Genomic DNA, 16400 nt, shown 5'->3' with positions numbered 1-16400 from the left:
CGCTCCTTTTCTGTTCCGTTTGCAAATAGCGTGGAAACCACCACTTAGCCAAGCCTTCGTATGAGCTCTAATACCTTTTATTCTGCCGCTGTGGTCATTTCGTGAAGAATATACGAAAGACGGTAATAATACCTTGCTTGACTCTTGTTACAATGTACGTTCTGAAATTTTTAACAGTGTACCTCTCCGTGTTGCACAATGCATGTCTTGTAGTGTCTGCCAACCAGCCCTTGGCGGAACATTATGCTCTTCTCCGGATCTTCTTCATGTCCTACTTGGGAAGAATCTGGGACCATCCGTGAAGGATTGTCAAGAGCGTCAGTTCTGCAGCGCTAGTAGTAATAGACGGAAAGTCATCGAGTAAAACAGAAGTAATATCCGGCATTCCGCAAGGAAGTGTTATAGGCCCTCTATTGTTCCTGATCTATATTAAAGACATAGGAGACAACCTGAGTAGCCGTCTTACATTGTTTGCAGATGATACTGTCATTTACCGTCTAGTAAAGTAATCAGATGATCAAAACGACTTGCAAAATGATTTAGATAAGATATCTGTATGGTACGAAAAGTGGCAATTGACCATGAATAAAGAAAAGTGTGAAGTTATTCACATGAGTACTAAAAGAAATCGGCTAAATTTCCATTACGCGATAAGTAACACAAAACTGAAGGCTTTAAATACAGCTAAATACTTAGGGATTCCCGCGCCCGGGCTCCCGGGTTCGATTCCCGGCGGGGTCAGGTATTTTCTCTGCCTCGTGATGACTGGGTGTTGTGTGATGTCCTTAGTGAGGTTTAAGTAGTTCTAAGTTCTAGGGGACTGATGACCATAGCTGTTAAGTCCCATAGTGCTCAGAGCCATTTGAACCATTTGAACTTAGGGATTACAATTACAAATAACCTACATTGGAACGATCACATAGATAATATTGTGGGTAGAGCAAACCAAAGACTGCGATTCATTGGCAGAATACTTAGAGGGTGCTTCAGGTCTACTAAAGGGACTGCTTACACCATGCTTGTCCGCCCTATTCTGGAGTATTGCTGTGCGGTGTGGGATCCGCATCAGATGGGACTGACGAATGACATCGAAAAAGTGCAAAGAAGGGCTGCTCGTTTTGTATTATCGCGAAATAGGGGAGATAGTGTCACAGATATAATACGTGAATTGGAGGGGCAATTATTAAAACAAAGGCGTTTTTCATTGCGACGGGATCTTCTCATGAAATTTCAATCACCAGTTTACTCCTCCGATTGCGAAAACATTCTGTTGGCACCAACCTACATAGGGAGAAATGATCATCACGATAAAATAAGACAAAACAGGGCTCGCACAGAAAAAATTAAGTGCTCGTTTTTCCCGCGTGCCGTTCGAGAGTGGAACGGTATAGAGACAACTTGAAGGTGGTTCATTGAACCCTCTGCCAGGCACTTTATTGTGAATAGCAGAGAAATCACGTAGATGTAGGAGAAGAGAGCACGGAGCGTGGTGACTTACCTGTCCCGGATGTTCTCCAAGTAGTCGGCGACGTAGTCGACGGTGGCTTTGGCGAACTCTCTGAACTGCTCGGCGTCCATGGCTGGCCCAGCGTCTGCAACACGAGAGGCGCGCTCCGTCAAGCCATTCCACAGTCCGGCGGCGAACTCGCAGTGCGCACGCTTAGCGTCGCCTCTTCCATTCGGCCCGGAAGTGGCACGCACGTTCGCATAACTGTTTGCTGCGCGCTTTGGGCACTGCGGCTAATGTGGCCGCAATGGCTTTCCTCGTCCCGATTTACCCAATGCTATCAAATCACCCGCCAGGTGCGCTTTGCTGAGACTAGTATAAGCACGGCCAGTCGAGTAAAGCGGAGACACCTGTTACGGAGCTTCTACGGCGCTTGGGGAGGCTGCTGGAAAGAGGAGGAAGGAAAGTAATGGAAAGTAGAGTTCACCGTCTCGTCGAAAGCATTTGAGGCAGCAGCTCAATTGGAGAAGGATAGACCAGGGAAACGGGGACAGCCTGATTAATCCTGTCAAGGACAGCGATAGCCGCACGTTGTGGCATAGCGTGGTACGGAATCGTCCGCGGAAGCAAGCACCGTTGTACTCGCAGCGAACGCGTGTCAGCGAACGCGCGTAGGTCACGAGATTCGTCGCGATGAAACGAAGCAATAATTCGCGTCCTTCGTCTCGATCCGGACTAGGGATCGCGGTTATCACCGAAACAACAGGTTTTCGGTTATCTCGTTATTTTTCCGACGGTTTAACTTGACTGTTGAAACCGCTCAAAATAACAGGTTTCTGAAATAACCGGTTTTCGATTTTTTCTTTCTATTATTTCCAGAAATAAACCTAGAAATCGAACAAAGTTTGAAAAATCTGACTTTGTCCGTTTCAAGAGACATAGAATCAAAATATTAATTTAAATGGGCAAGTAAACGAAAACTTAGTCCATCCATCATTCGCTGCTTTTCTCGAAAAGTGGTAAATGGTTGAATACCACAAAAGACCGCCACTGATTCCAATTTTTTGAAACTTTCCTCAAGAATCGTGTTGTAAACAGGGATCGTACCACTATTTGTGTATTAAGAATAATCAGTGGTAAATGGTGAAAACAAAGGTTTATGAACTCTGTTTTTCATTTTAGTTTGTCCGTTTCCTAGGCTACAAGCAGATAAAGGGACATTATGTAGACACGGGTATCAAATGTGATACTTTCTATTTTTATTGTACACTGATCAGCTAAAACATTACGATCACCGACGTACTATCGATATAAACCCGTCCAAGCGATAGCAGCGTCACCTAGTCAGGAATGTCTCCTTGTCAGATGCACGCACGGTACATATAGTATCAGTGAGAGTGCTGTCCGTGTGTAGAATGGGGAAGGCGCGCGATCTATCGGAGTTCGATCGAGGGCGGATTGTGATGGTCAGGAGGATCGGCACGAGGATTTCGGAAAGTGCACAACTTGTCGGGTGTTCGAGGAATGCTGTGGTGAGTATTTTCAACGGGTGGTGAAACCGAGATGAAAACACGCTTCAGACGCCTTGGGTGGCCACCCCTCATTACAAATGTCGGACGCCGTAGGCTGCGCAGACTGGTAAAACAGGACAGGCGGCGAACAGTGGCGGAACTAAAATCAGACATTAATGCTGGGCGGAGTACAAGTGTGTCTGGACACTCCTAACGATGGGCATCTGCAGCCGACAACCTGTGCATGTGCCAATGTTAGCACCACGACATCGGCAGTTACGGCTGAAATGTGCACGTGGCCATCACCACTGGAAGTTGGCGCAGTGGCAGAGCGTTGCATGATCTGATGAATCCATATACCTTCTTCATCATGCCGATGGGAGAGCGCGAATCGATCGTCTTTCAGAGGAACAGCTCCATGACACCTGTACTGCGGGACAGGGATAAGCTGGTGGCGGCTCCATTATGCTCTGGGGATCATTCACGTGGGCATCCATGGGTCCAGTGGAGCTCGTGCAAGGCGCCATTACGACCAAGGAGTATCGTTCACTGGTTGCAGACTACGTACACCCCTTCATGATGATCATGTTTCCCGACGGCAGTGGCATTTTTCAATAAGATACTGCACCATGTCACAAGGCCAAGAGTGTGATGTAGTGGTTCGAGGAACACAGTTCCAATAAATGTACTGACTCCCCAACTCGTCAGATCTGAACCTGATCGAACTCGTCTGGTGTGTGGTTGAACGTGGCGTCAGAGCTCATCGCCCCCCCCCCCTCCCCCCTCCAATCAAAATTTACGCGAATTACGTGACTTGTGTATGCAGAAGTGGTGTCAAATATCTCACTGCCGATTCATCACCGCTGTTATCCGTGCCAAAGGTGGACACATCGCCTATTAGGTAGGTGGTCGTAACGTTGGCTGATTAGTGTATGCTATGAATGAATTTCTCTCTTTCAAATTCTGAAGGTGGCAGGGGTAAAATACAGGGAGCGAAAGGCTATTTACAATTTGTACAGAAACCAGATGGCAGTTATAAGAGTCGAGGGACAAGAAAGGGAAGCAGTGGTTGGGAAGCGAGTGAGACAGGGCTGTAGCCTCTCCCCGTTGTTATTCAATCTGTATATTGAGCAAGCAGTGAAGGAAACAAAAGAAAAATTCGGAGTAGGTATTAAAATCCATGGAGAAGAAATAAAAACTTTGAGGTTTGCCGATGACATTGTAATTCTGTCAGAGACAGCAAAGGACTTGGAAGAGCAGTTGAACGGAATGGATAGTGTCTTGAAAGGAGGATATAAGATGAACATCAACAAAAGCAAAACGAGGATAATGGAATGTAGTCGAATTAAGTCGGGTGATGCTGAGGGAATTAGATTAGGAAATGAGACACTTAAAGTAGTATTGCTGTTTGGGGAGCAAAGTAACTGATGATGGTCGAAGTAGAGAGGATATAAAATGTAGACTGGCAATGGCAAGGAAAGCGTTTCTGAAGAAGAGAAATTTGTTGACATCGAGTATAGAATTAAGTTTCAGGAAGTCGTTTCTGAAAGTATTTGTATGGAATGTAGCCGTGTATGGAAGTGAAACATGGACGATAAATAGTGTGGACAAGAAGAGAATAGAAGCTTTTGAAATGTGATGCTACAGATGAATGCTGAAGATTAGGTGGGTAGATCACATAACTAATGAGGAGGTATTGTATAGGATTGGGGAGAAGAGAAATTTGTGTCACAACTTGACTAGAAGAAGGGATCGGTTGGTAGGACATGTTCTGAGGCATCAAGAGACCACCAGTTTAGTATTGGAGGGCAGCGTGGAGGGTAAAAATCGTAGAGGGAGACCAAGAGATGAATACACTAAGCAGATTCAGAAGGATGAGGGTTGCAGTAGTTACTGGGAGATGAAGAAGCTTGCCCAAGATAGAGTAGCATGGAGAGCTGCATCAAATCAGTCTGAGGACTGAAGACCACAACAACAACAACATGAATGAATTGTTAAGTTATTAGTTTTTTACTGTTACTGTAATATCCTTCCTGTCACATTACTTCGCAGAAATGGGTGTCAAATCTGTAATCTCTAAAAGCAAATGAGACATTGTACTTTACTGCTACTTCACTTCGTAAAAATATTTCCACACTAGGGTTGGTACCATTCTGCTATACAACCGATGAGCAGCGACGACAGCGAGAAACTACCTTGTAGATCAGATAGCGGCTAGTCCTGCACGCTGCACGTACACATGTCTTAAGCCATGACACGCGGCAACAGGGACACTATTGTCTCAGCAATACTGTACCATTTCGCATTGTTATTAAAATATCACTGAACGCTTTTCCCATTTTCTATAATAACGCAATATTGAAAAACCATTGCAAATTTTACGAACAATAACTACTCATTTTTTTAAAAAAATGTATATTTAAAAATGCTGCTATGGATAGTTGATATTGCGTTTTTTGCTCGGTTATTAGTAAAAATTAAAAAAAACACCTGTTATAACCGAGACCAAACAAAAACCAAAAGACATCGGTTATTAACAACTAAAATTACCGATATCGGTGTTAACCGTTTGGTTTTTCCCATGCCTAATCCGGACGTGGGACCCGCACTTGCTAAGTTACAAGCAAGTATTTCTGTTGATTGATTGTAATGCTTTGACTAGTAAATTGTTCCATATTATTGCTATTCAGAGCCGGCCAGGGTGGCCGAGCGGTTCTAGGCGCTACAGTCTGGCATCACGCAACCGCTACGGTCGCAGGTTCGAATCCTGCCTCAGGCATGGATGTGTGTGATGTCCTTAGGTTAGTTAGGTTTAAGTAGTTCTAAGTTCTAGGGGACTGATGACCTCAGCAGTTAAGTCCCATAGTGCTCAGAGCCATTCTTTTTTTGCTCTTCACATGCAATGTAGAAGTAATTTCACGTAACATGTTATTCAAGTACTCACCTTTGTTACGTAAAATGAATTCCATATTTCTTGAAAAGAACAATACCATACATTAATTTGGAAGTTAAAATACTTAAATCAACATAAATGAGCACTTATTCAGCCAGTACCGCTAGAATGTCCAGACAGGTATTGATGAGTCAAACTTTACAAGTTTCTTAAAAGCGGGTTGATCACCTATGGAATGGAACATAGCATCGATTCCGCATGGAACGCATCTGCCAAGTCCTTGATGAGTTTCTGGAGGTATGTTGCACAGAAGTCTGCGCACATGTCTCACAATTTCCGTAAATTACTTGCCAGTGTTTTGCGAGAAGGATTCAGATGCCCGATAGCGTCCCAGATGTGTTCAAGCGGTTTCGGATCACGTAAATTTGGTGACCAAGACATCAACGTGAGATCACTGTCACGCTCCTCAAACAACTGTAGCGCGATTCTGACCTTGTGACACGGACAGTTACCCTGTTGGAAGGTGCCGTCACCATTTGAGAAGACACAAAGCGTGAAGGGATGCAGGTGGTCCGCAATAATGTTCACGTACTTCACAAGTGTCATGGAGTCTTCGATTACTACCGCTGGTCCCCCACAGCATAATATTGCCTCCACTGCCCTGCATCTGTGGTGCGGTTCACGTTACGAGTAGCCGTTCGCCTTGATTACGGCGTATGCGCGCAGGGCCATCGACCTTGTGTAACAAGAAATCTAATTCATTCGACAGGGGGATACAGTTGCCCTGATCCACGATCCAAACATGATATGATCCTGTGCCCATTGATATATATATTGCAAATATTGCGGAAATGGAAAGTGTTATTGATGAGTTGTTATCACAGAATGGATTGGTAGTCAGGGGCTCGCATTGTTAACCAACCAACAGATTGTAATAATACTTAGAAAGAGTATTTTTTGTGCAAACATACACTTTTTTAAATGGAACAATGACTATCGAAATTAACAAACTAAAAGTAGGGTAAATTTGAATGCCAGTGGTGTTTGTCGCAGGGATTCTAGTGCGAGTTGTTCACGAAGTATCGTACTTCGAAAAGTTCCCACATCGACACTTGTACAATACCTGTAGTAGCACACACTAAAGAACGAAACAAGTGCATACACTAGTTTTATGGCTTCTGGCCAGTAACTAGACAACTGCAATCACAGGTTGTGTACAAACTGACCACCGGCAGCGTCAGTACACACTTCCAGTCTGGTACGGAACGACTGCTGCACATATGCTAGCATTTTAGCAGAGATGTCTGAGCAGGCTGTAGTAATACTTCGTTGCATATCATCGGATGTATTTGGTATGTTCTTCTAGAAAGCATCTTTCAGTTTTCACCACAGAAAAAACGTCTACAGGCGTCAAATCCAGCGAACGGGACGACCAAGTTACAGATTCTCAGCGTCCAATCCAACGATTTGGAAACTATTCGTCGCGACATGCTGCAGTACTTCGTTGCCTATGAGCTGGACAGCCATCAGGTTGGAACCACAGGTATCTTATAGTCTGCAGAGGAACGTCTTCTAGCATACGTGGAAGGCGGTCTGATAGGAGGTTGCGATACTTTTGAGTGTTCAGTATACCGTCTATGAAACATGGGCCTATGAGCTGAGATTCACTATCCCACACCATACGTTTTAGTACCAGTGACAAATACTTGGCCGCCAAACTAATCGACATAGCCAGGGCTTTTGACAACCTGTGGTAGCCGTCCCTCTTCGCCAGGTTAAGGGAAATGAGGCTATCAGCTTACCTCTACAATAGCCTTCTCGACTACTGCAGAGGCAGAGTGGCGGAGTGGAGGGCTGGTATACGAGTGGTTGTTAAGAAAATAACGAAGGGATGTCCACAAGGCTCTATCTGCGGACCAATATTCTGGGATATCACAATCGAGCCCTTGCCGAACACGCTGGATGGTGACGATAGGGTAAGAGGTGTGGTGGCGTACGCAGATAACCTACTCGTAGTGGTGTCGGACAACTCGAGAGCAGCACTAGAGACAAAAGGCACGCAACTTCTTCAGAAAATTAACAATTGATGCAAAGAAAATAAATTAAAAATCGCTCCCAACAAAACTGTATATTTACTTCTCAGAGCGACACTACAGAGGAATCCAGTTCTAAAATTAGACAATACAAGCATACAGAGGGAGCAAGCCACACGTTATCTAGGACTGCATCTAGACGAAAAACATACTTTTAACCATCATATGAAACTGACAATTGACAAAGCCTCCAAAATTATGCGCAAACTAGAAAGACTCAACACAACTAAGTACAAATTACCTATTAATACAATAGGGACCTACCACATTGCGATATTTGAATCTACCGCATGCTTCGCCGCAAGTGCGTAGGCCCACAGACTGAACACACAGACTAACAAGACAATTGCAAGACGAGGTCAACGTAGTGTACTCTTGAAAATGGAGCCTTTAACACCACGTCACTAGACGCACTTTGCGTTGTGATGGGGACCTGTCCTATAGACATAACAATACGTTATAGAGCTGCACCGTACTGGTTTAAGAGGGGCCGAAATGCAACAGTTACTCGGGTAACTGTTGCATATTAGTAAGAAGAGAGATGGCAATAAGATCGATCACACTCCGGCTAGGTATCAACCAAACGAACCTGGAGAAGGCGTCTACCACTACGAGAATATACAAATTGCTCTTTTTCGTCCGGGGAAGCGGGCCCACATAATCAACAAACAGTTTGTCCAACGGATGCTCTTTCCGCTCCGACTGCAGCAATCCCATCGCTAGGGAGTTACTAGGTTTTTCCCTTCTTACAATCTGTGCATTATTTCACTAAACCTCTAATATCTTTATAAAGTGTCGGCCAGGTCAGCTGCTCCTTGACCTTCTCTAAGGTTTTATAAAGGCCTCAATACCCTCCTGCTGGAGGGTCATGGAAGTACCGGAACATTGGAATCACTGAGCTTCGTGGAAGACAAATTATAGCTTCCCCAGACAACAGGGTCCTACGACTGAAAACATTCGGAGCACTGGTTTTTGGAGTCGGTGCACTGTGCATTAGATAGGGGAGTCTCCTCTACCCTGGAGATACTTTTGCGCAGACTTAGGAGTAAGACCGTCTCAGTGACCTTGACAGAAGTTTAGATTCTTTTCAGAATTAATATCACCGGGTTTTATCTTCCGTCATCAATCATCGGAGAGCCCCGCAGTTCAGAGGTCGGTGGCTACACCATCTGTTTTCCCAGCACCGGCGAAATAGGGACCTGTCATTGTTCTCTAACGCCCTCAGCAGCGTATGCTATCGTTTTGGCGCTACAGTATTCATGATTTTGCATGTGGAGTTTTCACCGTTCTCATTTGCTATCGATATTCTGTCGCACAGTTGGGGTTCATCTTTATCTCTGTAACCAACCCACTCGTAACAGATTACTGTATTCAGTATTTCAGAATAGGTGCCCCTTTAAAAGAGCTGCCAACTATTTATTCTCAACACCATTATTTTGTGACCTTGCGCTACTAAAGCATTGTTCAATGAATCACATATTTGCTGGTTTATTAGATAAATGTTGTTGAGACTTGATTTGTTGATCATTTAGCAGTCAGTTGATAATTTCGTTTCCTGCCCATTTTTATAACTATTGAGCTAAAAATTGATTAGTAACTTTATTAAATTGTAGCGTGTGTGCAAACTTTTTTGCTACTCATCTACAGGGTCATTTCATTAATTCTCTTAGCTTTCGTTTCTCCATTGTTGCATAAGTTAAGGTGGTAGTTAAAAAGGGGGGAGGGGGAGAGGGATTTGAGTGTATGAGCAGCTCTCATGCAAATTCAGTTGAATCCAAGTGTTACACACACACTTCTCCATTCCGGCACCTCGCAAGGTGAATTCACATCTGTAATATCCAACGGTGGTTCAGATTCCCCACGAAACCCGAGCATCGACAGGGGGAAGACGTCAGAGATACTTATGCTACACACGGCGGCCGCAGCTTGCACCCTTATGAGGCGCCGCAGCCTCGGCAAGCGCGTCAGGTGGAGCCGCCCTATGACGAGTGCTGAGTACCGCGGTCCCGCTCACCCCAGTTGGTCTCTTGCTGTTCTCTGAAGCCTTTACTTACTCGCCATTGAACAGTAGAGAAATGACCTTGATAGATCTATATTTGTGATTTGGACCGCTCTCTGGGCTGTTGTATACGCTTCAGACGACTTGATACACTCGAGGCTGGGTTTGGTTACCCGTTAAGTTCGTCAACACCGCTGCCGTTGATCTCAGCAACCCCTGTTCGTTCCGCCAGTCTCTGAGTTACCATCAGTGCGAGTGATATACGCTATGTTCTACTTAAAACAGAGTAGGACAGAAAAAAATTTCCTTACGATTATCCTTATTAGAGTTAATTTGAGATCCTTCAGTCATTTCAGTCGAATTCAAGGGTTGGTCCTTCTATTGGTCGATTCCTTCCCCCATGCTACATATCTCAGTTTGTGCTTCGTCAACGAGTTGTTAATTCGTTTTCTTCTCCTTCTTTGTTTTCCTCTTAGAATTATGTGAGGCGCGGGTACAATGCCTCTAAACCTCTTGGAAGTAGCCATTACCATAATATTTCAGTTGCCTTAAATATAGTAATGACAGTTTTCAGAGACACGTCCTTAACGATTTCTATTATTCGCAAACTAATACCAACAGGTAGAACCATGAGCTGGTTATCCAGGAGCGGATGGACAGTGATGACAAAGGTGGTATCTTGGGTGCACTTTAGCATGGTCTGTGCCGTACTTCAATGGATGGATGTTAATTGCCACTTGAGGCTGTGTTTTGTGTTGCGTCCTGCGGTCGGCAGGAAAAAGAACTAACAGTCAATCTGAACAGGCTTCATTACAGTTAAAGAAAAAACAAACGCTGTCTTGGCATACACTAAGTTTTAAACGCGAGAACAACAAGAAAATCCACAACTCTTGTGGTGACAAACCAAATAAGGAAACAAGAAATTGGAAGAAAAACACTGATCAATATCTACTCTACACAATACAAAATACAACTTGCTACTGCAATGCTACGGCGAATGAATACAATGCTAGGGCCGGCATAACTACTGGCCAGAGCTGTTCCTAGCGGTTGATAAACACTGCTGGTCCAGGCGAGCTTATAAAGCCAGTCGGCGGATCGCTACATCAGTCATATGAGTTCCGATTCGTGAAACACTGTCACATGTTGTCTGGTGAAGTAGGTCCGTGTTTGTTTGGAAAGTCTGTTATTGTTTCTGTCGATGTTTCTCTCCGCGCTGCTGAAAGGGGGTTAGAAACTCATTTTATGTGTAGGTTATGCGGGCCCTCTAACCATAAGGGGCCACTACGACATTTTGAATATGGCAGTGCACCATCATACTGACTGGTCTGGGTATGTTTTTCTAGTGACTTCTCATTCTCAGACTAACTGATCCTATAGCGATAGCCAAATACATCCTTATCCGCACCAAACACAATACTCAACAAAAATAACAAAGTTCGAGACTACACCAAAAACTGAATCGTGCTGATTCCAAACATCTCCAGTGTCGATTCGTGGTCTTCCTTTCATCATGGGGTTCAGCGGTACCTTCTCAGTCTTTTCATGAAGTTAAGTTGGAAAAAAATGCCCCCTCCCTCCTAACCTCTCTCCATTCCAGCTCCTTCCGCCCACCCACCTAACTTCACTACTACAACACACGCCTTCTTCCTGTAAAGGACCCGCAGGACGGACAGAAGATTAGGTCGTGATGTATTGTCGACGATGAGGTCATCTCAGACGAAGCACAAGCTCGGGCTGGGCAGGTACAGGGAAGGAAATCAGACTTGTCGTTTACAAAGGAATCATGGATGTATTTGCAATGATCGATCCATGGAAAACACGTAAAACCAAACCGGACAGGGAACTGAACCCACGTCCTCATAACCACGAATCCAGTGTATTAGCCACAGCGCCATCTTTCTTGGCCTGTCTCGAAACAGGAGAGGAGGCCGTTGTCAGCACAATTGACAAAATGTAAACCTAAATTATGATACAAATATGAAGGCACTAAAAAAAGCTGCTAAGATGACACTTCTGAAAATGGAGAACATCATTTAGTTCAACAAGAAATTTAATTGGAGGATATTAGAAAGAGATTATTGAGAAATCGTTACCGTTTTGATTTAAAGAGATACAGCTATGGAAACGCAATAAAACTGAAAGACGACAAATTTCATATGTCTTTCGCATTAAAAAACTATCGGAAATACCGTCTAGACTCCACAAAGGTAACTATAGAGAAGACATCGATTTCAGAAAATTACGGTAAACATGGTGAACGTGTAAAAAAAATTATGCAATTCCTTGTACATTGTAAAAACGGCTGAATGGGTAGAAATATACAGTTTCCTACGACATGCTGAAGATGTGTCCAGAGGTAAGAGCACGCTTAGCGACAGGCACAGTCTGTAAAATAAAGAACAAGTTGGTAGGCAAATAACTGCACTCTGCACATTTCTTAAGAACTGTCGTTTATGCGATGGAGTTCCTGGTAATCTCATTAAGAACAATAGCATATAAAACATATATGATTATTTCGCAGTGCTTTTAGTATGACATGAATGTTGAGAAAAGTATTTAATTTCCTTCCCAGTTTTCACTTTATTCTGTGAAGTAAGCTGAAGCCAAAAATAGAAGCTAAGTAAAGGTAGCTTGTTAGTTATAGGCAGAGTGCCATTAAAAACATACAGCTAATTCGACGAGACAAGATCGTAAAAATGTCGTTCTCGAGAACGGAATGGATTTGTATAAGGCGGCAAGAGATTCAAGGTTGTCTTAGTAACAGTCTTGAAGCGTAGTGCGTAAGACGAAGAGATGCTAAAGATCTTCCAGGACGTTGGTCGTCTATCTCTGGGAAACCCTGGAGTGTTGTATAACGTAAAAAAACCAGTTAAAAGGAAGAATTTGGCGAAAGAAACTGAAGCAGGCTGTGTGGTAGGGGCAGAGAAGACTTTGCAAAATGTTGGTCAATGAAATGATTTATTTTTGAGTCTTATAGTAATTTGGGAGTCGAAGATAAGTAGCATCCATCTTCCTCTGCATATATTAGTTTACTGTTGCGATGTTTACATGGTTTATACTGGAACGCATATACGTTTCTTGCCATACTTCACAGAGGTATATTCCTTACAATATTACAATATAATGGGCAGCTGCATCTTTCGTTAATACTGTAATACATTAATGTTGAGTACCAACAATTTTGAAGACACTTCTGACGCCGGTGATGGTTCTCCGTCAAAGATTCCACACTGCTTTATAGCTGTCAAGAAGTAACACCACCTTTCCGTTTCCGTCTTTCCTGTGCCGCTTTATTCTGGAACTAAATTACACAGTAATGGCGGATATAACTGTGCCGTCAAATCACGGGGAGGATTGCCCCACTTGAAAATATTCCGTGTATGACGTCCGAATGTTGCGGTTATGTTTTTGAAATAGAGTGGAACGAGATCTGAGCAGTCTGTGTAATGAACATGGCAGCAAGGTACGAGGTAACAGACTTTGAAAATCGGATGATAATCATTGCAAATCGCACGGGTCGTAGCGTGTCGGATATTGCACAATAATTCTGGTTGCCATGTTCAACAATGTCTGCGATGGAACTTCAGAATCACAGAGACAATATTTCTACACTCATAAACCCCTACACATGACGACTACAAATCTATGGCGAACGGACATCACGTTACATCTGCAGAGGTCCATGGGGTGATCGAAGGTCTAGTGTCAGTCAGATCAACGTCATTTTGAATGTGGGACATCAGGAACCTATTTCTGTCAGAAATGCTCGGAGACAAAGACACTGCGTAGGTTTTAGAAGTCCAGACCTACTCACGTCCCTTTGTTGACACATCGAGGCCGATTGCAACTACTAGTATGGGTCCGCGAACATGATCAGTGGACTATAGAACGGTGGACCCGTTGCAATCGGCCTCGATGTGTCAACAAAGGGACGTGAGTGGGTCTGGACTTCTAAAACCTACGCAGTGTCTTTGTCTCCGAGCATTGTTGCGGTCACCGATGAATTCCTGGTTCATATCTATAGAAGAGATGGACGCGAGTTTGTTTGGCGTATGCCTCATGGAGCTATTGCAGGCCATTTCCGTCATTACAATAACTCTGATGGGGACGTTACGTTTCAGCTGGACTGTATGACATGTCACCCCTCTTTCTTTGCACGGAGTTGGCTTGATGAATGCTCCAGTGAATTCACGACCGTGACGTGGTTCCTGAGGTTACCCGATCATAAATAGTGTCGAGCAGTTATGGGATGACGTCAATACGTGTGTACGCTCACGAACCCAACACCAATTATGAACAATTGTGGGTAGCAGTGCAACATGCGTGGATCAATATCTCTCCAGAATGATTCCAAAACCTCGAAAAGTTCATGTCTCGAAATGGTGCTGCAATTTTTAAGGGCTTACGGAGGAACGTCTCGCTATTTACATCACATCTAATGCCTTTCCATAACTTTCAGCTACAAAACGCGTTATAATGATTTTTTCACAGTTTATGCTGGAAAGTACGAGGGTCGTTCACTACGTTATGAAAGAAGGTTGGTTCTTTCAGGATTCGAATATCCCCATTATTCCCCACCCTTCTGGCTGCAAAACCCTATTTTTCAACCTAATCCCCGATCACTGCAAATGCCTTATGCCACTTTACTGGGAGGGCCTGAGTGCTTGCATGGTACCACTCTATTTGTCGACGTCGGAGCAAACATCTTGTTGCATCAGTCACCACTCCATCATCCACGTACTGCTTCCCGCAGAGTGCGGCCTTTATTGAGCCAGACAGATAGAAGTCGGAAGGTGCGAGATCCGAGCTGTAGGGTGGGTGAGAAAGAGCTGTCCAATGAAGTTTTGTGAGCTCCTCGCAGGTGGGCAGACTTGTGTGAGGCCTTGCTTTGTCATGGAGGAGGAGAACATCATTTGCATTTTTGTGGCGACGAACACGCAGAAGTCATTTCTTCAGTTTTATAAGGGTAGCACAATACACTTCAGAGTTGATCGTCGCATCGTGAAGGAGGACATTAAACAGAATAACCCCTTCAGATCCCGGAAGGCCGTCACGATGACGTTACCGGCTAGAGTGCGGCTTTGAATTTTTTCTTCGGAGGGGAGGTGGTGTGGCGCCACTTGATGGATTGCCGTTTTGTCTCCGGTTCAAAGCGATGAACCCATGTTTCATTATCTGTAACGATGTTCGACAAAAATTTGTCTCTATCAGCCTCGTAACGCGCAAGCAATTCCGCGCAGATGGTCCTTCGTTGCTCTAAATGATCTTCTATTAGGCGGCGAGGAACCCTGCAGCACACATCTTCGAGTACCACAAATGGTGGATACGTTTGTCAACACTGCCAACACAGAGGTCCACTTGTGCAGCGAGATTTTTGACTCTGATACGGGTTTCATCTCGAATGAGAGTGTCCGCGCGTCCCAACATTGAAGGAGTCACAGCTGTGTGCGGCCGGCTGGCGCGCAGCGGACCGGGCAGGCTTGCGCTACATTGTTGTGATGATGACAGACGCCTCGCCCAACGACTCACTGTGCTTTTGTTCACTGCCAGGTTTCCGTAGACATCCTGCAAGCGCCTATGAAAATCTGCGATGCTCTGGTTTTCCGTCAATAGAAACTCAATGACAGCTCCCTGTTTGGAACGCACCTCCATTACAGATGGCATTTTGAAGGCCACGTGTCGAACCGCCACCTATCGGAACTTCATGAATGTATAGAGACTGAAGCGAGAACATTATATGACGTCCCACAACAAAATCCGCATTTATTTCAACTGGTACAGGCCGAGGAAAAAATGCAATGCATTACTTATAGAACGCCCCTCTTACATCCATTTTTGGCTCTCCACACACTGCTATAGCTGATTTCGTCTTTAGTGAATACTCTGAAAAGTTAATACAGAGTACGAATAATTTTGAAACGACTCTCTGACATTGTTGATGCTTCTCCGTCCCGGATTCCGCGCTGCATTCTAGCTCTCAAGGAATCGTACCTCATATGTTTTCCCTTTCCGTATTCCCTGTGCTGCTTTGTTCTGCCGCTGAATTACAATTTGTACTCCACCAGAACACTTTGTTATTGGGATCCTTCAGACATCCGACTATCAAAGAAACAGTTTGAAATATAGGTGGGCCGCAGTACTAATTACGAAGATGTTTCAGGACGGTGGTTAGCATGAGTGCTGAGCAGCGAGATGGCTGTGGCGAGAAGTCACGCAGTTTTGTGAAGGTTCCTCCGCAGAATGGCAGGCAAGCCAGTGGAGCGGTAAGCGACGTCAGGCGCTGTTGCGCCATCACACCGCACCGCCCTTGAACTTGGTCGGACTCCTAGCTTGCTCCTGTCCCGTGGCGAATCCACATTAACGGCTCAGGCGGTCAGACGGCAGAAGAAACATAGCGAAAGGAAACCAAGCGGCGGTCCTGCTGCTGATGCGTATCACACGAGGCAAGAGAAAA

General features: G+C 44.5%; 1 protein-coding gene across 1 annotated transcript in view; it reads right to left on the bottom strand.

Annotated features, from left to right (window-relative positions):
• Positions 1 to 16400, bottom strand: part of LOC126088572 (aromatic-L-amino-acid decarboxylase-like) — a 188174-nt gene that overhangs the window by 148157 nt on the left and 23617 nt on the right. The window contains exon 2 of the mRNA XM_049906760.1: positions 1499 to 1592. Coding sequence (XP_049762717.1) covers positions 1499 to 1578 — 80 coding nt within the window. The 5' untranslated portion in view covers positions 1579 to 1592. The remainder of the gene's footprint in view (positions 1 to 1498; positions 1593 to 16400) is intronic.

This window comes from Schistocerca cancellata, chromosome 6 (genome assembly GCF_023864275.1).
Source record: "Schistocerca cancellata isolate TAMUIC-IGC-003103 chromosome 6, iqSchCanc2.1, whole genome shotgun sequence".
In the NCBI taxonomy this organism is placed as follows: domain Eukaryota; kingdom Metazoa; phylum Arthropoda; class Insecta; order Orthoptera; family Acrididae; genus Schistocerca; species Schistocerca cancellata.
This window is presented reverse-complemented; position numbering and strand designations above follow the sequence as displayed.